The sequence below is a fragment of the Halictus rubicundus genome, unplaced genomic scaffold, assembly GCF_050948215.1.
Source record: "Halictus rubicundus isolate RS-2024b unplaced genomic scaffold, iyHalRubi1_principal scaffold0063, whole genome shotgun sequence".
Taxonomy (NCBI): Eukaryota; Metazoa; Arthropoda; class Insecta; order Hymenoptera; family Halictidae; genus Halictus; species Halictus rubicundus.
Window position 1 is genome coordinate 490,166 of NW_027488604.1, and position 24,166 is coordinate 514,331.

General features: G+C 41.9%; 1 protein-coding gene across 1 annotated transcript; it reads right to left on the minus strand.

Annotated features, from left to right (window-relative positions):
- Positions 1–303: 303 nt before the first annotated feature.
- LOC143363583 (uncharacterized) lies at positions 304–5,184 on the minus strand. Its single transcript, XM_076804148.1, has 4 exons — positions 4,227–5,184; positions 3,513–3,653; positions 2,745–3,143; positions 304–1,061 (listed from the first exon to the last, which is right to left on the minus strand). Exons 1-4 carry the CDS (start codon positions 5,182–5,184, stop codon positions 304–306), a joined length of 2,256 nt encoding a protein of 751 aa, XP_076660263.1.
- Between the last annotated feature and the right edge of the window lie 18,982 nt (positions 5,185–24,166).

Here is a 24,166-nt window from a genome sequence, read left to right on the forward strand (position 1 = left end):
GTACGCGGGTCGGCTCGCGTGGGCCCCAGAAGCCGCCGAGTTATGGCAAGGGTCCGTCTTTGTTCGCACGGTTGCCGTAGGCCTGCGAGGGATTACCGTTGAGGGTCACGCCTCAACATATCGCCCCCCTTGAACGGACTGTTCAATGTTGATTAGAACTCGGACTTACTTATATTTGTAACTAAAGTAAGCATCGGCTGGATGCACTTATCGATAAAGTAAAAGAACCGCTAAGCTAATACGATGAATATAATATTAGGTACTAAGTTTAAGCTATGCTAGGATATAGGGGTGCTTGTATAATTACATGTCGACTGGTAACGGAGAAAGACGCTTTACTGATCGCTTGTATTCGCCGCGAGAGGTTTTTACAGTGACCACGCGAATGATACCGTCTTCGCCAGGATGAATTGCGGTAACTCGACCCAATGGCCATTTCATCGGTGGGGTGTTGTCCTCCTGCAGTATGACCATGGATCCGATCGGCAGATGGAATGTCCCGCCAGAATGCCATTTCCTACGAACGGTCAGCTCCTGTAAATATTCAGTCTTCCAACGCTTCCAGAAGTGTGCTTTAATGTTTTGGATATGTTGCCACGACGAGAGTCGTCCGTCGGGCACCTGCGCGTAATCATGGTCAGGCATATTTATCAGGGACTCGCCAATTAAAAAATGACCTGGCGTTATCGCCGTCAGGTCGTTCGGATCGCTCGAGATAGGTGTTAGCGGACGCGAATTTAAGACCGCTTCAATCTGCGCTGTTAAGGTCAGGAGGCCTTCGAATGACAATAGTGCCTCCCCCATTACGCGCACGAGGTGATGCTTTAGGGATTTTACCGCAGCTTCCCAGATGCCACCAAAATGTGGCGACTTCGGTGGTATGAAATGCCACGTTATTGACTGATTCGCGAGCGATTCAACGATTGCCTGATTATTTGTTTTGTCGCTCAAGAAGCTGTACAGTTCTCGTATTTCCTTATTAGCGCCGACGAAATTAGTCGCATTGTCGGAATAAATGTCGCTAGCCCTTCCTCGTCTCGAAAAGAATCGACGCAATGCCGCTAAAAACGCTTCTGTCGTTAAATCAGATACAATTTCTAAGTGTACGGCTCGAGTGACGAAGCATGTAAAGACGGCTAGGTAGATCTTGATTTTTCCGGGGTTTCGATGAATTTTCTCCTTAATAAGGAATGGTCCGCAAAAATCAATTCCGCATCGTAAAAACGGTCGTGAATATGTGACTCTACTTGCCGGTAAATTTCCCATCGGATAATTTATTGACACCGGCTTAGCCCGACGACAAATAATACAGTTATGTATTATTTTTCGTATTACTCCCTTTACTTGTGGAATCCAATAGTATTGGCGGATTGCATTTAATGTGGCTTGTACACCGGCGTGCAGATTTTTCAGATGTGCTTCGTGAATAATTAACCTAGTTACTAAATGAGATTTAGGTAATAGTATTGGATGTTTTTCTCGGAAGGGTAGAGCCGCGTTTTTCAAACGACCGCCCACTCGCAAGATGCCATCGTCGTCTAGAATCGGAGTTAACGATGACAAATTAGAAATTCGACTTGATGCCTTAATTTCGCGAAGTTCGGATTTGTATGCTTGTTGTTGAACAAGTGTCACGATTCGCAGTTCTGCATTATTTAATTCCCGTGTTGACAAAGGTCCAGATGATGGACTCTTTTTCAAACTGTTTTGGACGAATCGAAGCATGTACGCGACCACGCGTTTAAGCCGCTGAAACGAAGAGAACCTGATTAAAAAATCGGGTTCAGGTAGTTGAGTTGTTAGTGTTGTGATTGGACGCAACTCTGGTACGTCGATTGGTTGAAGCGGAGAAATAGGCCATTGCTCTTCTTCAAGAGCTAACCAGGATGGCCCGCGATGCCAGAGATTGCAATGAATGAAATCGACTGAGCGCATGCCGCGAGATATGAAATCTGCCGGATTTTCGGCGGAAGCAATGTGACGCCAGTGACTAATATCCGTTATTTCCTGAATCTCCGTTACGCGATGAGATATGAAGGTTTTTAATGTGTGAGGGGCTGATTTGATCCAGTGCAAAGCTACGGTGGAATCTGACCAGAAGAACACTTTGTTAAGATTGACATGTCGTAACGCTTGTTTCGTGGAGGCGAATAAATGTGCGAGGAGTTGCGCGGCACATAATTCTAATCTCGGAAGGGTTACGGTTTTTAACGGAGCTACTCTTGATTTGGAAGCTATTAATTGCGTAATTATTAACCCATGTTTATTGCTGGACCGCAGGTACAGACAAGCGCCGTAGGCGCGCTCACTCGCGTCACAAAACCCGTGGAGTTGAATCTCGGTGCAATCCGCTTGCATAACATGCCTACGTATTTGAAGATTTTGGAGTTCATGTAATTCTTCCCAAAAGGTAACCCACTCGGTATGAAGATCCGTTGGTAAAGATTCATCCCAATCAAGTTGTAGTTTCCACAAGGTTTGCATGATTAATTTTGCGCGCACAATAACCGGTCCCAAGAGTCCGAGAGGATCGAATAATGTCGCGATTTTAGAAAGGATAGTACGCTTAGTGACCTTATTTGTTAATGCGGACTCCTTGACCATATATGAAATTGCATCTGTACGCGCATTCCAATAAACTCCGAGTGTCTTGATGGTTGTGTCTAAATCTAATTTAAGATGTACAGATTCTGCCTTGTCGGTTAACGCGTGAATTAATCCTTCTTTATTTGTCGCCCACTTACGAAGTTTAAACCCCCCCTTTGCGCAGAGCAATTGAATTTCGTTTATAGTGGCGACCGCCTCTTCGAAAGTATCCGCGCCGGTTAGCATGTCGTCGACATAAAAGTCCTCGCGTAATACTCGTGCGGCTCGTGGAAAATTTTCGCCTTCGTCGGCGGCTAGTTGGAATAACGTGCGAATTGCCAAAAAGGGGGCTGCAGATGTACCGTACGTCACGGTATTTAGCGCGTACGTCTCTATGGGATTGTCTGGAGTTTCGCGCCATAAAATCTTTTGGTATATCCGGTGATCGGAACTGACTTCGATCTGCCGATACATCTTTTCTATGTCAGCCGTTATAACGTATGTGTAGGTTCGAAATTTAATTAAGAGTGCGTAAAGCTCTTCTTGAATGGTAGGGCCTGTCAAAATATTGTCGTTTAGTGATTGACCTGATGTAGTTTTCGCTGATGCATCAAATACTACGCGTACCTTAGTAGTCAGACTGTCTGTCTTGACTATTGCGTGGTGTGGTAGATAGTATCCTTCAGTCGTACTAGCGGATTCGAGTTTCGTCATATGACCTAATTTTTGATATTCCCTTAAAAAATTGACATATTCTTCCCTTAGTGCGGGTTCCCTTGCAAGTTTTGTTTCTAGCGCGTGAAATCTGCGAAGCGCGGCCTTATATGAATCTCCTAAATTCGGTGGGAAAGATTTGAATGGGAGTTTTACAGTGTATTTCCCGGTCACGGAGTCGCGCGTGATATGTTCCACGTAATGTTTCTCACATGTGCGCTCGTCAATTGATAGAACAGGCCTTTGCGGTATTTCTTCCAATTCCCAAAACCTTGATATGTTATCATTCAAAGAAATACGGGTTACATGGCAATGAGTTGCCTGATTAGAATTTTCGCCCGGTACCGTCCCTGCTAAAACCCAACCAAATTTAGTTTTGCTTAGGATTAGCGAACTATTCGCAAGATTTATTTTCCCAACGCACTGAACTTCGTAGAACAAATCTACGCCGAGCAAAGCATCTATCTCGGAGGGAACGTTGAAATTAGGATCTGCCAGTGGCAAATTAGACGGAATCTGAAGTTGCGTCTTTGAAATTTGTTTAGATGGTAACGTAGCGGTGATGCTGGGGAGAATGAAAAATGTGGCGTCTGCGGTGAATTTGTTAATTCGCGATTGAATAGTGGCACGCGAATAGTGCATGGTGTTGGATACACCCTTGTTGACCCCTATAATTGGAATGTTAGTTCCCTTTAACGAAAGGCCTAACCTTTTTGCGAAGCGTTCAGTCATGAGATTTGACTGCGATGCTGAATCTAGGATGACTCTACATGAAATAAGACGACCTGCCTTGTCCGGAATATACACAACCGCGGTGGAAATAAACGTTTCGATGCCTAAGATCGATTTTAATGATACGACCGTTGCAAGTCTAGCCGATGGCTCCTTGTGCAGCAATGTATTATGTTTTTCGTTGCATTGTTTACATGTGCCAAAGGTGCACTTTGTAACATCGCGATTCGGTCGGAGACAGTTTATGCACAAGCCTGCCTTCTGCACGATTTCGATGCGTCTTTCGACGGTTGTGCTTAGGAATTTCTGGCAATATTGGATGTAGTGATTGCCCTTGCACAATGCGCAGCGCCCCTTTTGCACGGAAAGTGTTAAGGCGTGCACGTTCGAATTAGATAGTTTCCGGATTCGAATGTTCGGGTTCGTAAAAGATTGACTGGTTGCCTTAATTGGCTCGTTCTTTGCCGGTTCTAATATTTTGCAACGACTATGTAAAAATTGCAAAAGATCGTCCATGCTCGGGATTTCGGTATCCTGAGTATGTTCTCTCCATTTTAATCGCGTTTGATCGTCTAGTTTGCTTGTGATTGCGTAAATCGGGAACGATTCAAGAAAAGGTTTTTTGAGAGCCTTCAATGCGTTGTAATGCTTGGTTACTAAATGCGTTAAGTCCGTCAACGACTTATTCACGTTTCGCGTACATGCTTGTAGTTCGAAAAATGCCTGAATCCTATTGTTAATAATAATCCTTGGATCGTTATACGTTTTTTCGAGAATATCCCAAGCTACCGAGTAATTCGCCTCGGTAGTTTCTAATGATTCGATGAGTCCGGCGGCTTGCCCCTTTACGCATGATTTTAGATAAACTAATTTCTGCACGCCGCGCAACTTGACATCGTCGTGAACTGCTGCCCTGAATGCGTCCGAAAAACTTGGCCATCCGTCACAAGAACCACTGAATTCCGGCAATTGCATGGTCGGTAATTTAACCTGCGTGTGAGTTTCCGAATGAACCGTTAACGGAGAGTCTGCGTTCGAATTTCCGGCGCCCAAACCCGAGAATTGTTGAGAATGAGACAATTGTGCATTTATCGCAAGACGGTCTGCCTGAGCTTGTGCCCTATCATGTTCGCCCTCGAGTTGCCTTGCCATAGCTAATGTTTCGAAATATTGCGCTTCGAATTCGGCTCTTTCGTTGAGCCGTGATTCAAACTGATTATCCTCCGCACTTAATTCTAACGCTTCTTGGATTAATTGAAATTTTTGAAATTCGCGTTCGATTTGCGCTATGCGTATTTTTATATTCGCGATAGGGATTTGTTCCGAAGATGTAAGCGGCGAAATAAAACCTTTGAACAATGTTAATTTGGTTTTTATAGTAGCGCGTTTTCGAATCAGATCGCGTTCGCTGGGTTGCGCCTTGTCTTGAGAAGCCATCGTAACAGACTTTATTGTACGACTACGTGAACTACGACGAAATTACGAAATTGGCGAGTATGATTTATGCTTTGACTCACAATTACGATGATGACGTCGTCTCGATGTTGGAGTTCCCTGCGGTGTACTTGTTCCGTACAGCTGTAGACTCCTTGATGACGACGCTTCGACGCTTGACGTCCTTACGGTTGGAATCCGTGGACGCCCTCGATGATTCTCCACGTTGTTGGCTGCGATGTGGAAATCTCTGCGATGGATTGGTTCCAGGCAGATCGTAGATTTCCCGAGTCGATGATCCTTAGATAGGCCTTGCCGCTTCGATCCGACGGTAGATTGTCACTATAGTTGATTGTTGTTGCTCTCCGATGATTGGCACAGTGAATCAGAGGATGATGCTTGTCCCAATGTCACTGGTATCCGGCTCGAAGGACCAAATTTTATGTTGAGATCGTCACGGGTTGGTCGATGCTCAACTGGTCAATTTCGAACTTAAACGAAAGTTGACCTCGTCGAAATAATTAGATGCCGTTGTTCGGTAAAATGTAATTTATTAATAGAGAGCAACACAGAAATTAACAACTAACTAGACAGTGATTAAAAAAGCTCTTGAGAATATCGTGGTCGAAATATGGTTGTTCGCGTTTTCACGGTTGAGATGGTTCTGCCTGGTCAGTTTGTGCGCTGCCTCGAAGTCCACTCATTCCACCCCCGTTGACGGGGAAAACTTGCGGGGGATGCAAAAGTCTCGTGCCATTGGCTGATGGGACTTGGAGAGATATTTTTTGGGACCGCCTCTTGTCGTGGAGGTGAGACCCCCCTCTCCAAGCCCCGGTGGGAAATTCGAATTCGTAGTTAACGGGACTTCGAGACTACGCGAGAGCAGGCCCAATTGGCCCGCATCTGTTTCGGCTTGCATGTATTGTCGCGTTGGCCTTGCTGACCATACCGTCGTTCGAACGCGGGACTGGGGCCTCGGACACGTCGTAAACGTTATTAGAGGGCCCCAAGCTGTAAAAGGCCATATTCCTCTAACATCCGAGGATGCGACAATTTTCGAAGGGTACGCGGGTCGGCTCGCGTGGGCCCCAGAAGCCGCCGAGTTATGGCAAGGGTCCGTCTTTGTTCGCACGGTTGCCGTAGGCCTGCGAGGGATTACCGTTGAGGGTCACGCCTCAACATACAGTATAGGATAGGATAGAGAATAGGATAGAGGATAGGATAGGATAGAGGATAGGATAGGATACGGGATAGGATAGGATTGAGGATAGGATAGGATAGAGGATAGGATAGAGGATAGGATAGAGGATTGGATAGGATAGAGGATATAATAGGATAGACGATAGGATAGGATAGAGGATAGGATAGGATAGAGGATATTATAGGATAGAGGGTATGATAGGATAGAGGATGGGACAGGATAGAGAATAGGATAGGATAGAGGATAAGATAGGGGATTGGATAGGGTGGAGGATAGGATAGGATAGAGGATATTATAGGATACAGGATAGGATAGGATAGATGGCAGGATAGGATAGAGGATGGGATAGGATAGAGAATACGATAGGATAGAGGATAGAATAGGATAGAGGATAGGATAGGATAGAGGATAGGATAGGATTGAGGATATTATAGGATATAGGATAGGATAGGATAGAGGATGGGATAGGATAGAGGATGGGATAGGATAGAGGATAGGATAGGATAGAGGATAGGATAGGTTAGAGAATAGGATAGGATAGAGGATAGGATAGGATAGAGAATAGGATAAGATAGTGAATAGGATAGGATAGATGGTATTATTGGATAGAGGGTACAATATGATGGAGGATACGATATTATAGAGGATAGGATAGGGGATTGGATCGGATAGAGGATAGGATAGGTTAGAGGATCGGATAGGATAGAGGATTGGATAGGCTAGAGGATAGGATAGAGGATAGGAGACGATATAGGATAGGATAGGGGATTGGATAGTATAGGGGACAGGAGACGATAGAGGATAGGATTGGATAGAGGATAGGATAGGATAGAGGATAGGATAGGATAGAGGATAGGATAGGATAGAGGATAGGATAGGATAGAGGATAGAGGATAGGATAGGATAGAGGATAGGATAGGATAGAGGATAGGATAGGATAGAGGATAGGATAGGATAGAGGATAGGATAGGATAGAGGATAGGATAGGATAGAGGATAGGATAGGATAGAGGATAGGATAGGATAGAGGATAGGATAGGATAGAGGATAGGATAGGATAGAGGATAGGATAGGATAGAGGATAGGATAGGATAGAGGATAGAGGATAGGATAGGATAGAGGATAGGATAGGATAGAGGATAGGATAGGATAGAGGATAGGATAGGATAGAGGATAGGATAGGATAGAGGATAGGATAGGATAGAGGATAGGATAGGATAGAGGATAGGATAGGATAGAGGATAGGATAGGATAGAGGATAGGATAGGATAGAGGATAGGATAGGATAGAGGATAGGATAGAGGATAGGATAGAGGATAGGATAGAGGATAGGATAGGATAGAGGATAGGATAGGATAGAGGATAGGATAGGATAGAGGATAGGATAGGATAGAGGATAGGATAGGATATAGGATAGGATAAGATAGAGGATACGATATTAGAGGGGATAGGATAGGATAGAGGATAGAGTCGGATAGAGGATAGGATAGGGGATTGGATAGGATAGAGGATAGGATCGGATAGAGGATAGGATAGGGGATTGGATAGGATAGAGGATACGATAGAGGATAGGATAGGGGATTGGATAGGATAGAGGACACGATAGAGGATTTTATAGTATAAAGGAGTGGATAGGATTGAGGGTAGGATAGGATTTAGGATAGGATAGTATAGTGGATAGGATAGGATAGAGCAGACGACAGAGGATAGGATAGGATAGAGGACAGGATATAATAGAGGATAGGATAGGATAGATGATAGGATAGGAAAGAGGATACGATAGGATAGTGAATAGGATAGGATAGATGTTAATATTGTATAGAGGATAGAATATGATAGAGGATACGATATTATAGAGGATAGGATAGGGGATTGGATCGGATAGAGTATAGGATATGATAGAGGATACGATATTATAGAGAATAGGATAGGATGGAGGATCGGATAGGATAGGTTAGAGGATAGGATAGGGGATTGGATCGGATACAGGATAGGATACGATAGAGGATAGGATAGGATAGAGGATAGGATAGGCTAGAGGATAATATAGGATAGAGGATAGGATAGGATATAGGATAGGATAGCGGATTGGATAGGATAGAGGATAGGATAGAGGATAGGATAGGATAGAGGATAGGATAGGATAGAGAATAGGATAGGAAAGAGGATAGGATAGGATAGAGGAGAGGATAGGATAGGATTGAGGATAGGATAGGATAGAGGAGAGGATAGGATAGGATTGAGGATAGGAAAGGATAGAGGATAGGATAGGATAGAGGATAGGATAAAGGATTGGATAGGATAGAGGACAGGATACGATAGAGGATAGGATAGGATAAAGGATAGGATAGGATAGACGATATGATAGGATAGAGGATAGGATAGGATAGAGGATATGATAGGATAGAGGATATGATAGGATAGAGGATACGATATTATAGAGGATAGGATAGAGGATAGTATAGGATAGAGGATAGGAAAGGATAGAGGATAGGAAAGGATAGAGGATACGATATTATAGAGGATAGGATAGAGGATAGGATAGGATAGAGGATACGATATTATAGAGGACAGGATAGAGGATATGATAGGATAGAGGAAAGGATAGAATAGAGGGTATTATAGGATAGTGGACAGGATAGGATAGAGGATATGATAGGATAGAGTATAGGATAGGGAAGAGGATGGGTTAGGATAGAGAATAGCATAGGATAGATGATATTATAGGATAGAGGATAGGATAGGATAGAGGATACGATATTATAGAGGATAGGATAGAGGATAGGACAGGATAGAGGATAGGATAGGATAGAGGATAGGATAGGTTAGCGGATATAATAGGATAGAGTATAATATAGGGCAGATGATGGGATAGGATACAGGATACAATAGGATAGAGAATAGGATAGAGGATACGATACCATGGAGGATAGGCTAGGATTAAGGATAGGATAGGATAGAGGATAGGATAGAGGATAGGATAGGATAGAGGATAGCATAGGATAGAGGATAGGAAAGGATAGAGGATTGGATAGGATAGTGGATAGGATAAAGGATTGGATAGGTGTAACGAGTCCGTTTCCCGGCGGATCTCGTCACAACGTATTTCCTCGCGGCCGGATTTGGCTCGCCGTGCCAGGGTTCTCGCAGGATAACGCGAGGGTTACGGCGGGGTCGCGGACGGTCGGGCACGGGTGATTAACGACGCGAGTATGTCGAACGTTCGTCACTGTCCCGGCTTCGCGTTTCGGCGGTCGGCGGTCGCGGTTCGTGCCTCAGGTTACGGCGAGGTCGAGGCCGTACGCGGCGGCGTATCCGGACCAGGGTAGCTTCGGCGGGCGGAGAGCCCGTGCCCCAGGGCGGCCGGCGAGGGGCCGGCTGCGGGTGGTTCGCTCTCCGTGGGTGTGTGGGCGGGAGCGGAGGTACCGGGTTAATGGGAAAGTAAGGTACTCACTCTGAGTCCGGTCTCGATCGCTCGGCGGTCAGGTCGGCGCTTCGGGATGTCCGGTACGCTGCGGCGTGGCCGGTGCGGTGGTCGGCGGACACACGTCGGCACACTCTCGTAACCGAGGATCGGTTTTCCCGGTACGCGGACTACGCGTGTTATTCTCCGGCGGCTTCGGTGTCGCGGCGGAGCGGTCTTCGGCAGGGTCTCGGCGGTTCGCGTTCGTTTCGGTTCGTACTCGTCGTCGCTTACGTCCGTACTCACGCGTGGCGGAAAGCCAAAGAGGCCGTTTTCCGGCTCGTCTCTCTCGTCTTCTAGGCGAGGGGTGCGGTGCGGCGCGGTTCGCGGACGGGTTTTCCGGCGTCGTCCGGTATCCGGCGCGGCGGTATTTCGTCATGGCGGGTTCCGGTTCCCGCCAAGATCGGTTTGGGGGTGCGGGGATCGCAGGGGCGCTCGCGGGTGCCGGCGGATCTCGGCATCCGTCGGCCGTGTTCGGCTCGGAACAGGCCTGGCGCAGCCAGGTCTGTTACATAGGATAGAGGATAGGATCAGATAGATGATATTATAGGATAGAGGATAGGATAGGATTCGATTGAGGATAGCATAGGATAGAGGATAGGATAGAGGATAGGATAGAGGATTGGATAGAATATAGGATATTATATGATAGAGGATATGGGAGGATAGAGGATAGGATAGGATAGAGGATATGATAGGATAGAGTATAGGATAGGGCAGAGGATGGGATAGGGTAGAGAATAGCATAGGATAGATGATATTATAGGATAGAGGATAGGATAGGATAGAGGATACGATATTATAGAGGTTAGGATAGAGGATAGGACAGGATAGAGGATAGGATAGGATAGAGGATAGGATAGGATAGAGGATACGATATTATAGAGGATAGGATAGGATAGAGGATAGAGGATATGATAATGTAGAGGATAGGATAGGATAGAGAATAGGATAGGATAGAGGATCGGATAGGATAGAGAATAGGATAGGATAGAGGATAGGATAGGATAGCGGATATAATAGGATAGAGTATAATATAGGGCAGATGATGGGATAGGATACAGGATACGATAGGATAGAGGATATGATAGAGGATAGGATACCATGGAGGATACGATAGGATTAAGGATAGGATAGGATAGAGGATAGGATAGAGGACAGGATAGAGGATAGGATAGGATAGAGGATAGCATAGGATAGAGGATAGGAATTGATAGAGGATAGGATAGTATAGAGGATAGGATAAAGGATTGGATAGGATAGAGGACAGGATACGATAGAGGATAGGATAGGATAAAGAATAGGATAGGATAGAGGATATGATAGGATAGAGGATAGGATAAGATAGAGGATATGATAGGATAGAGGATATGATAGGATAGAGTATAATATAGAGCAGATGATGGGATAGGATACAGGATACGATAGGATAGAGGATAGGATAGCATGGAGGATAGGATAGGATTAAGGATAGGATAGGATAGAGGATAGGATAGAGGATAGGATAGCATGGAGGATAGGATAGGATTGACGATAGGATAGGATAGAGGATAGGATAGAGGATAGGATAGAGGATAGGATAGGATAGAGGATAGGATAGGATAGAGGATATGATAGGATAGAGTATAATGTAGGGCAGATGATGGGATAGGATACAGGATACGATAGGATAGAGGATAGGATAGAGGATAGGATACCATGGAGGATAGGATAGGATTAAGGATAGGATAGGATAGAGGATATGATAGGATAGAGGATATGATAGGATAGAGGATACGATATTATAGAGGATAGGATAGAGGATAGTATAGGATAGAGGATAGGAAAGGATAGAGGATAGGAAAGGATAGAGGATACGATATTATAGAGGATAGGATAGAGGATAGGATAGGATAGAGGATACGATATTATAGAGGACAGGATAGAGGATAGGATAGGATAGAGGAAAGGATAGAATAGAGGGTATTATAGGATAGTGGATAGGATAGGATAGAGGATATGATAGGATAGAGTATAGGATAGGGAAGAGGATGGGATAGGATAGAGAATAGCATAGGATAGATGATATTATAGGATAGAGGATAGGATAGGATAGAGGATACGATATTATAGAGGATAGGATAGAGGATAGGACAGGATAGAGGATAGGATAGGATAGAGGATAGGATAGGTTAGCGGATATAATAGGATAGAGTATAATATAGGGCAGATGATGGGATAGGATACAGGATACAATAGTGTAGAGAATAGGATAGAGGATATGATACCATGGAGGATAGGATAGGATTAAGGATAGGATAGGATAGAGGATAGGATAGAGGATATGAAAGGATAGAGGATAGCATAGGATAGAGGATAGGAAAGGATAGAGGATAGGATAGGATAGTGGATAGGATAAAGGATTGGATAGGATAGAGGATAGGATCAGATAGATGATATTATAGGATAGAGGATAGGATAGGATTCGATTGAGGATAGCATAGGATAGAGGATAGGATAGAGGATAGGATAGAGGATTGGATAGAATATAGGATATTATATGATAGAGGATATGAGAGGATAGAGGATAGGATAGGATAGAGGATAGCATAGGATAGAGGATAGGAAAGGATAGAGGATAGGATAGGATAGAGGATAGGATAAAGGATTGGATAGGATAGAGGACAGGATACGATAGAGGATAGGATAGGATAAAGGATAGGATAGGATAGAGGATATGATAGGATAGAGGATAGGATAAGATAGAGGATATGATAGGATAGAGGATATGATAGGATAGAGTATAATATAGAGCAGATGATGGGATAGGATACAGGATACGATAGGATAGAGGATAGGATAGCATGGAGGATAGGATAGGATTAAGGATAGGATAGGATTGACGATAGGATATGATAGAGGATAGGATAGAGGATAGGATAGAGGATAGGATAGGATAGAGGATAGGATTGGATAGAGGATAGTATAGGATAGAGGATAGAGGATATGATAATGTAGAGGTTAGGATAGGATAGAGAATAGGATAGGAAAGAGGATAGGATAGGATAGAGGATAGGATAGGATAGAGGATAGGATAGGATAGAGGATAGGATAGGATAGCGGATATGATAGGATAGAGTATAATATAGGGCAGATGATGGGATAGGATACAGGATACGATAGGATAGAGGATAGGACAGGATAGAGGATAGGATAGGATAGAGGATAGGATAGGATAGAGGATAGGATAGAGGATAGGATAGCATAGAAGATAGGATAGGATTGACGATAGGATAGGATAGAGGATAGGATATAATAGAGGATACGATATTATAGAGGATAGGATACGATAGAGGATAGGATTGGATAGAGGATAGGATAGGATAGAGGATAGAGGATATGATAATGTAGAGGATAGGATAGGATAGAGAATAGGATAGGAAAGAGGATAGGATAGGATAGAGGATAGGATAGGATAGAGAAAAGGATAGGATAGAGGATACGATATTATACAGTATAGGATAGGATAGAGGATACGATATTATAGAGGATAGGATAGGATAGAGGATAGAGGATATGATAATGTAGAGGATAGGATAGGATAGAGAATAGGATAGGATACAGGATCGGATAGGATAGAGGATAGGATAGGATAGAGGATAGGATAGGATAGCGGATATAATAGGATAGAGTATAATATAGGGCAGATGATGGGATAGGATACAGGATACGATAGGATAGAGAATAGGATAGAGGATACGATACCATGGAGCATAGGATAGGATTAAGGATAGGATAGGATAGAGGATAGGATAGAGGATAGGATAGGATAGAGGATAGCATAGGATAGAGGATAGGAAAGGATAGAGGATAGGATAGGATAGAGGATAGGATAAAGGATTGGATAGGATAGAGGATAGGATCAGATAGATGATATTATAGGATAGAGGATAGGATAGGATTCGATTGAGGATAGCATAGGATAGAGTATAGGATAGAGGATAGGATAGAGGATTGGATAGAATAGAGGATATTATATGATAGAGGATATGAGAGGATAGAGGATAGGATAGGATAGAGGATATGATAGGATAGAGTATAGGATAGGGCAGAGGATGGGGTAGGGTAGAGAATAGCATAGGATAGATGATATTATAGGATAGAGGATAGGATAGGATAGAGGATACGATATTATAGAGGTTAGGATAGAGGATAGGAAAGGATAGAGGATAGGATAGGATAGAGGATAGTATAAAGGATTGGATAGGATAGAGGACAGGATACGATAGAGGATAGGATAGGATAAAGGATAGGATAGGATAGAGGATATGATAGGATAGAGGATAGGATAGGATAGAGGATATGATATGATAGAGGATATGATAGGATAGAGTATAATATAGAGCAGATGATGGGATAGGATACAGGATACGATAGGATAGAGGATAGGATAGCATGGAGGATAGGATAGGATTAAGGATAGGATAGGATAGAGGATAGGATAGAGGATAGGATAGCATGGAGGATAGGATAGGATTGACGATAGGATAGGATAGAGGATAGGATAGAGGATAGGATAGAGGATAGGATAGGATAGAGGATAGGATAGGATAGATGATATGATAGGATAGAGTATAATGTAGGGCAGATGATGGGATAGGATACAGGATACGATAGGATAGAGGATAGGATACAGGATAGGATAGCACGTAGGATAGGATAGGATTAAGGATAGGATAGGATAGAGGATAGGATAGGATTAAGGATAGGATAGCATTGAGGATAGGATAGGATAGAGGATAGGATATAATAGAGGATACGATATTATAGAGGATAGGATAGGATAGAGGATATGATAGGATAGAGTATAATATAGGGCAGATGATGGGATAGGATACAGGATACGATAGGATAGAGGATAGGATAGAGGATAGGACAGGATAGAGGATAGGATAGGATAGAGGATAGGATAGGATAGAGGATAGGATAGAGGATAGGATAGCATAGAAGATAGGATAGGATTAACGATAGGATAGGATAGAGGATAGGATATAATAGAGGATACGATATTATAGAGGATAGGATACGATAGAGGATAGGATTGGATAGAGGACAGGATAGGATAGAGGATAGAGGATATGATAATGTAGAGGATAGGATAGGATAGAGAATAGGATAGGAAAGAGGATAGGATAGGATAGAGGATAGGATAGGATAGAGAAAAGGATAGGATAGAGGATACGATATTATACAGTATAGGATAGGATAGAGGATACGATATTATAGAGGATAGGATAGGATAGAGGATAGGATAGGATAGAGGATAGGATAGAGGATAGGATAGGATAGCGGATATAATAGGATAGAGTATAATATAGGGCAGATGATGGGATAGGATACAGGATACGATAGGATAGAGAATAGGATAGAGGATACGATACCATGGAGCATAGGATAGGATTAAGGATAGGATAGGATAGAGGATAGGATAGAGGATAGGATAGGATAGAGGATAGCATAGGATAGAGGATAGGAAAGGATAGAGGATAGGATAGGATAGAGGATAGGATAAAGGATTGGATAGGATAGAGGATAGGATCAGATAGATGATATTATAGGATAGAGGATAGGATAGGATTCGATTGAGGATAGCATAGGATAGAGGATAGGATAGAGGATAGGATAGAGGATTGGATAGAATAGAGGATATTATATGATAGAGGATATGAGAGGATAGAGGATAGGATAGGATAGAGGATATGATAGGATAGAGTATAGGATAGGGCAGAGGATGGGGTAGGGTAGAGAATAGCATAGGATAGATGATATTATAGGATAGAGGATAGGATAGGATAGAGGATACGATATTATAGAGGTTAGGATAGAGGATAGGACAGGATAGAGGATAGGATAGGATAGAGGATAGGATAGGATAGAGGATACGATATTATAGAGGATAGGATAGGATAGAGGATAGAGGATATGATAATGTAGAGGATAGGATAGGATAGTGAATAGGATAGGATAGAGGATCGGATAGGATAGAGGATAGAGGATATGATAATGTAGAGGATAGGATAGGATAGAGAATAGGATAGGAAAGAGGATAGGATAGGATAGAGGATAGGATAGGATAGAGGATAGGATAGGATAGAGGATAGGATAGGATACCGGATATGATAGGATAGAGTATAATATAGGGCAGATGATGGGATAGGATACAGGATACGATAGGATAGAGGATACGATAGAGGATAGGATAGCATGGAGGATAGGATAGGATTAAGGATAGGATAGGATAGAGGATAGGATAGAGGATAGGATAGGATAGAGTATAATATAGGGCCGATGATGGGATAGGATACAGGATACGATAGGATAGAGGATAGGATAGAGGATAGCATAGAATGGAGGATAGGATAGGATTAAGGATAGGATAGGATAGAGGATACGATAGAGGATAGGATAGAGGATAGGATAGGATAGAGGATAGGAAAGGATAGAGGATAGGAAAGGATAGAGGATAGGATAGGATAGAGGATAGGATAAAGGATTGGATAGGATAGAGGACAGGATACGATAGAGGATAGGGTAGGATAGAAGGATAGGATAGGATAGAGAATAGGATAGGATAGAGGATAGGATAGGATAGAGGATTGGATAGAATAGAGGATATTATATAATAGAGGATAGGAGAGGATAGAGGATATGATAGGATAGAGTATAATGTAGGGCAGATGATGGGACAGGATACAGGATACGATAGGATAGAGGATAGGATAGAGGATAGGATAGCATGGAGGATAGGATAGGATTAAGGATAGGATAGGATAGAGGATACGATAGAGGATAGGATAGAGGATAGTATAGGATAGACGATAGCATACGTTAAAGGATAGGATAGTATGGAAGATAGGATAGGATTGAGGATAGGATAGGATAGAGGATAGGATAGAGGATAGGATAGGATATAGGGTAGGATAGGGTAGAGGATAGCATAGGATAGATGATATTATAAGATAGTGGATAGGATAGGATAGAGAATAGGATAGGAAAGAGGATGGCATAAGAATAGAGGCTAGGATAGAGGATAGGATAGAGGATTGGATAGGATAGAGGATATTCTAGGATAGTGGATAGGATAGGATAGAGGTTATGATAGGATAGAGTATAGGATAGGGCAGAGGATGAGATAGGATAGACATTAGCATAGGATAGATGATATTATAGGATAGAGGATAGGATAGGATAGAGGATACGATATTATAGAGGATAGAATAGAGGATAGGACAGGATAGAGGATAGGATAGGATAGAGGATACGATATTATAGAGGATAGGATAGAGGATAGGATAGAGGATAGGATAGGATATAGGGTAGGATAGGGTAGAAGATAGCATAGGATAGTTTATATTATAAGGTAGTGGGTAGGATAGGATTGAGGATAGGATAGGATTGAGGATAGGATAGGATAGAGGATAGGATGCAGGATAGGGTAGGGCAGAGGATATGATAGGGTAGAGGTTAGCATAGGATAGATGATATTATGGGATAGAGGATAGTATAGGATAGAGGAAACGATATCATAGGGGATAGGATAGGGTAGAGGATAGGATAAAATAGAGGATATTATAGGATAGTGGATAGGATAGGATAGAGGATATGATAGGATAGAGTATTGGATAGGGCAGAGCATGGGATAGGATAGAGGATACGATAGGATAGAGGATAGGATAGAGGATAGGATAGGATTGACGATAGGATAGGATAGAGGATAGGATAGAGGATATGACAGGATAGAGTATAATATAGGGCAGATGATGGGATAGGATACAGGATACGATAGGATAGAGGATAGGATAGAGGATAGCATAGCATGGAGGATAGGATAGGATTAAGGATAGGATAGGATAGAGGATAGGATAGAGGATAGGATAGGATACAGGATAGGATAAAGGATTGGATAGGATAGAGGATAGGATCAGATAGATGATATTATAGGATAGAGGATAGGATAGGATTCGATTGAGGATAGCATAGAATAGAGGATAGGATAGAGGATAGGATAGAGGATTGGATAGAATAGAGGATATTATATGATAGAGGATATGAGAGGATAGAGGATAGGATAGGATAGAGGATATGATAGGATAGAGTATAGGATAGGGCAGAGGATGGGGTAGGGTAGAGAATAGCATAGGATAGATGATATTATAGGATAGAGGATAGGATAGGATAGAGGATACGATATTATAGAGGTTAGGATAGAGGATAGGAAAGGATAGAGGATAGGATAGGATAGAGGATAGGATAAAGGATTGGATAGGATAGAGGACAGGATACGATAGAGGATAGGATAGGATAAAGGATAGGATAGGATAGAGGATATGATAGGATAGAGGATAGGATAGGATAGAGGATATGATAGGATAGAGGATATGATAGGATAGAGTATAATATAGAGCAGATGATGGGATAGGATACAGGATACGATAGGATAGAGGATAGGATAGCATGGAGGATAGGATAGGATTAAGGATAGGATAGGATAGAGGATAGGATAGAGGATAGGATAGCATGGAGGATAGGATAGGATTGACGATAGGATAGGATAGAGGATAGGATAGAGGATAGGATAGAGGATAGGATAGGATAGAGGATAGGATAGGATAGAGGATATGATAGGATAGAGTATAATGTAGGGCAGATGATGGGATAGGATACAGGATACGATAGGATAGAGGATAGGATAGAGGATAGGATAGCATGTAGGATAGGATAGGATTAAGGATAGGATAGGATAGAGGATAGGATAGGATTAAGGATAGGATAGCATTGAGGATAGGATAGGATAGAGGATAGGATATAATAGAGGATACGATATTATAGAGGATAGGATAGGATAGAGAATAGGATAGGAAAGAGGATAGGATAGAGGATAGGATAGGATAGAGGATAGGATAGGATAGAGGATAGGATAGGATAGCGGATATGATAGGATAGAGGATAGGATAGAGGATAGGACAGGATAGAGGATAGGATAGGATAGAGGATAGGATAGGATAGAGGATAGGATAGAGGATAGGATAGCATAGAAGATAGGATAGGATTGACGATAGGATAGGATAGAGGATAGGATATAATAGAGGATACGATATTATAGAGGATAGGATACGATAGAGGATAGGATTGGATAGAGGATAGGATAGGATAGAGGATAGAGGATATGATAATGTAGAGGATAGGATAGGATAGAGAATAGGATAGGAAAGAGGATAGGATAGGATAGAGGATAGGATAGGATAGAGAAAAGGATAGGATAGAGGATACGATATTATACAGTATAGGATAGGATAGAGGATACGATATTATAGAGGATAGGATAGGATAGAGGATAGAGGATATGATAATGTAGAGGATAGGATAGGATAGAGAATAGGATAGGATAGAGGATCGGATAGGATAGAGGATAGGATAGGATAGAGGATAGGATAGGATAGCGGATATAATAGGATAGAGTATAATATAGGGCAGATGATGGGATAGGATACAGGATACGATAGGATAGAGAATAGGATAGAGGATACGATACCATGGAGCATAGGATAGGATTAAGGATAGGATAGGATAGAGGATAGGATAGAGGATAGGATAGGATAGAGGATAGCATAGGATAGAGGATAGGAAAGGATAGAGGATAGGATAGGATAGAGGATAGGATAAAGGATTGGATAGGATAGAGGATAGGATCAGGTAGATGATATTATAGGATAGAGGATAGGATAGGATTCGATTGAGGATAGCATAGGATAGAGGATAGGATAGAGGATAGGATAGAGGATTGGATAGAATAGAGGATATTATATGATAGAGGATATGAGAGGATAGAGGATAGGATAGGATAGAGGATATGATAGGATAGAGTATAGGATAGGGCAGAGGATGGGGTAGGGTAGAGAATAGCATAGGATAGATGATATTATAGGATAGAGGATAGGATAGGATAGAGGATACGATATTATAGAGGTTAGGATAGAGGATAGGACAGGATAGAGGATAGGATAGGATAGAGGATAGGATAGGATAGAGGATACGATATTATAGAGGATAGGATAGGATAGAGGATAGAGGATATGATAATGTAGAGGATAGGATAGGATAGTGAATAGGATAGGATAGAGGATCGGATAGGATAGAGGATAGAGGATATGATAATGTAGAGGATAGGATAGGATAGAGAATAGGATAGGAAAGAGGATAGGATAGGATAGAGGATAGGATAGGATAGAGGATAGGATAGGATAGAGGATAGGATAGGATAGCGGATATGATAGGATAGAGTATAATATAGGGCAGATGATGGGATAGGATACAGGATACGATAGGATAGAGGATAGGATAGAGGATAGGATAGCATGGAGGATAGGATAGGATTAAGGATAGGATAGGATAGAGGATAGGATAGAGGATAGGATAGAGGATAGGATAGAGGATTGGATAGAATAGAGGATATTATATGATAGAGGTTAGGATAGAGGATAGGACAGGATAGAGGATAGGATAGGATAGAGGATAGGATAGGATAGAGGATACGATATTATAGAGGATAGGATAGGATAGAGGATAGAGGATATGATAATGTAGAGGATAGGATAGGATAGTGAATAGGATAGGATAGAGGATCGGATAGGATAGAGGATAGAGGATATGATAATGTAGAGGATAGGATAGGATAGAGAATAGGATAGGAAAGAGGATAGGATAGGATAGAGGATAGGATAGGATAGAGGATAGGGTAGGATAGAGGATAGGATAGGATAGCGGATATGATAGGATAGAGTATAATATAGGGCAGATGATGGGATAGGATACAGGATACGATAGGATAGAGGATAGGATAGAGGATAGGACAGGATAGAGGATAGGATAGGATAGAGGATAGGATAGGATAGAGGATAGGATAGAGGATAGGATAGCATAGAAGATAGGATAGGATTGACGATAGGATAGGATAGAGGATAGGATATAATAGAGGATACGATATTATAGAGGATAGGATACGATAGAGGATAGGATTGGATAGAGGATAGGATAGGATAGAGGATAGAGGATATGATAATGTAGAGGATAGGATAGGATAGAGAATAGGATAGGAAAGAGGATAGGATAGGATAGAGGATAGGATAGGATAGAGAAAAGGATAGGATAGAGGATACGATATTATACAGTATAGGATAGGATAGAGGATACGATATTATAGAGGATAGGATAGGATAGAGGATAGAGGATATGATAATGTAGAGGATAGGATAGGATAGAGAATAGGATAGGATAGAGGATCGGATAGGATAGAGGATAGGATAGGATAGAGGATAGGATAGGATAGCGGATATAATAGGATAGAGTATAATATAGGGCAGATGATGGGATAGGATACAGGATACGATAGGATAGAGAATAGGATAGAGGATACGATACCATGGAGCATAGGATAGGATTAAGGATAGGATAGGATAGAGGATAGGATAGAGGATAGGATAGGATAGAGGATAGCATAGGATAGAGGATAGGAAAGGATAGAGGATAGGATAGGATAGAGGATAGGATAAAGGATTGGATAGGATAGAGGATAGGATCAGGTAGATGATATTATAGGATAGAGGATAGGATAGGATTCGATTGAGGATAGCATAGGATAGAGGATAGGATAGAGGATAGGATAGAGGATTGGATAGAATAGAGGATATTATATGATAGAGGATATGAGAGGATAGAGGATAGGATAGGATAGAGGATATGATAGGATAGAGTATAGGATAGGGCAGAGGATGGGGTAGGGTAGAGAATAGCATAGGATAGATGATATTATAGGATAGAGGATAGGATAGGATAGAGGATACGATATTATAGAGGTTAGGATAGAGGATAGGACAGGATAGAGGATAGGATAGGATAGAGGATAGGATAGGATAGAGGATAGGATAGGATAGAGGATACGATATTATAGAGGATAGGATAGGATAGAGGATAGAGGATATGATAATGTAGAGGATAGGATAGGATAGTGAATAGGATAGGATAGAGGATCGGATAGGATAGAGGATAGAGGATATGATAATGTAGAGGATAGGATAGGATAGAGAATAGGATAGGATAGAGGATCGGATAGGATAGAGGATAGGATAGGATAGAGGATAGGATAGGATAGCGGATATAATAGGATAGAGTATAATATAGGACAGATGATGGGATAGGATACAGGATACGATAGGATAGAGAATAGGATAGAGGATACGATACCATGGAGCATAGGATAGGATTAAGGATAGGATAGGATAGAGGATAGGATAGAGGATAGGATAGGATAGAGGATAGCATAGGATAGAGGATAGGAAAGGATAGAGGATAGGATAGGATAGAGGATAGGATAAAGGATTGGATAGGATAGAGGATAGGATCAGATAGATGATATTATAGGATAGAGGATAGGATAGGATTCGATTGAGGATAGCATAGGATAGAGGATAGGATAGAGGATAGGATAGAGGATTGGATAGAATAGAGGATATTATATGGTAGAGGATATGAGAGGATAGATGATAGGATAGGATAGAGGATATGATAGGATAGAGTATAGGATAGGGCAGAGGATGGGGTAGGGTAGAGAATAGCATAGGATAGATGATATTATAGGATAGAGGATAGGATAGGATAGAGGATACGATATTATAGAGGTTAGGATAGAGGATAGGACAGGATAGAGGATAGGATAGGATAGAGGATAGGATAGGATAGAGGATACGATATTATAGAGGATAGGATAGGATAGAGGATAGAGGATATGATAATGTAGAGGATAGGATAGGATAGTGAATAGGATAGGATAGAGGATCGGATAGGATAGAGGATAGAGGATATGATAATGTAGAGGATAGGATAGGATAGAGAATAGGATAGGATAGAGGATCGGATAGGATAGAGGATAGGATAGGATAGAGGATAGGATAGGATAGCGGATATAATAGGATAGAGTATAATATAGGACAGATGATGGGATAGGATACAGGATACGATAGGATAGAGAATAGGATAGAGGATACGATACCATGGAGCATAGGATAGGATTAAGGATAGGATAGGATAGAGGATAGGATAGGATAGAGGATAGGATAGGATTGAGGATAGGATAGGATAGAAGATAGGATAGGATATAGGATAGGATAGGATAGAGGATAGGATAGGATAGAGAATAGGATAGGATAGATGATAGGATAGGATAGAGGATAGGATAGGATAGAGGATAGGATAGGATAGAGGATAGGATAGTGGATAGGATAGGATAGAGGATAGGATAGGGCAGAGGATGGAATAGGATAGAGAATAGCATAGGATAGATGATATTATAGGATAGATGATAGGATAGGATAGAGGATAGGAAAGAGGATAGGATAGCATAGAAGATAGGATGGGATTGACGATAGGATAGGATAGAGGATAGGACAGGGGATAGGATAGGATATATGGTAGGATAGGCTAGAGGATAGCATGGGATAGATGATATTATAAGATAGTGGATAGGATAGGATAGAGAATAGGATAGGAAAGAGGATAGGATAAGAATATAGGATAGGATAGAGGATAGGATACAGGATATTATAGGATAGAGGATAGGATAGGATAGAGGATAGGTTAGCATAGAGGATAGGGTAGAGAATATTATAGGATAGTGGATAGTATAGGGCAGAGGATAGGATAATATAGAAGATAGGATAGGATAGAGGATAGGATAGGATAGGATAGAGGACAGGATAGGATAGGATAGAGTATAATATAGGGCAGATGATAGGATAGGATACAGGATACGATAGGATAGAGGATAGGATAGAGGATAGGATAGCATGGAAGATAGGATAGGATTGAGGATAGGATAGGATAGAGGATAGGATAGAGGAAAGGATAGGATATAGGGTAGGATAGGGTAGAGGATAGCATAGGATAGATGATATTATAAGATAATGTATAAGATAGGATAGAGAATAGGATAGGAAAGAGGATGGC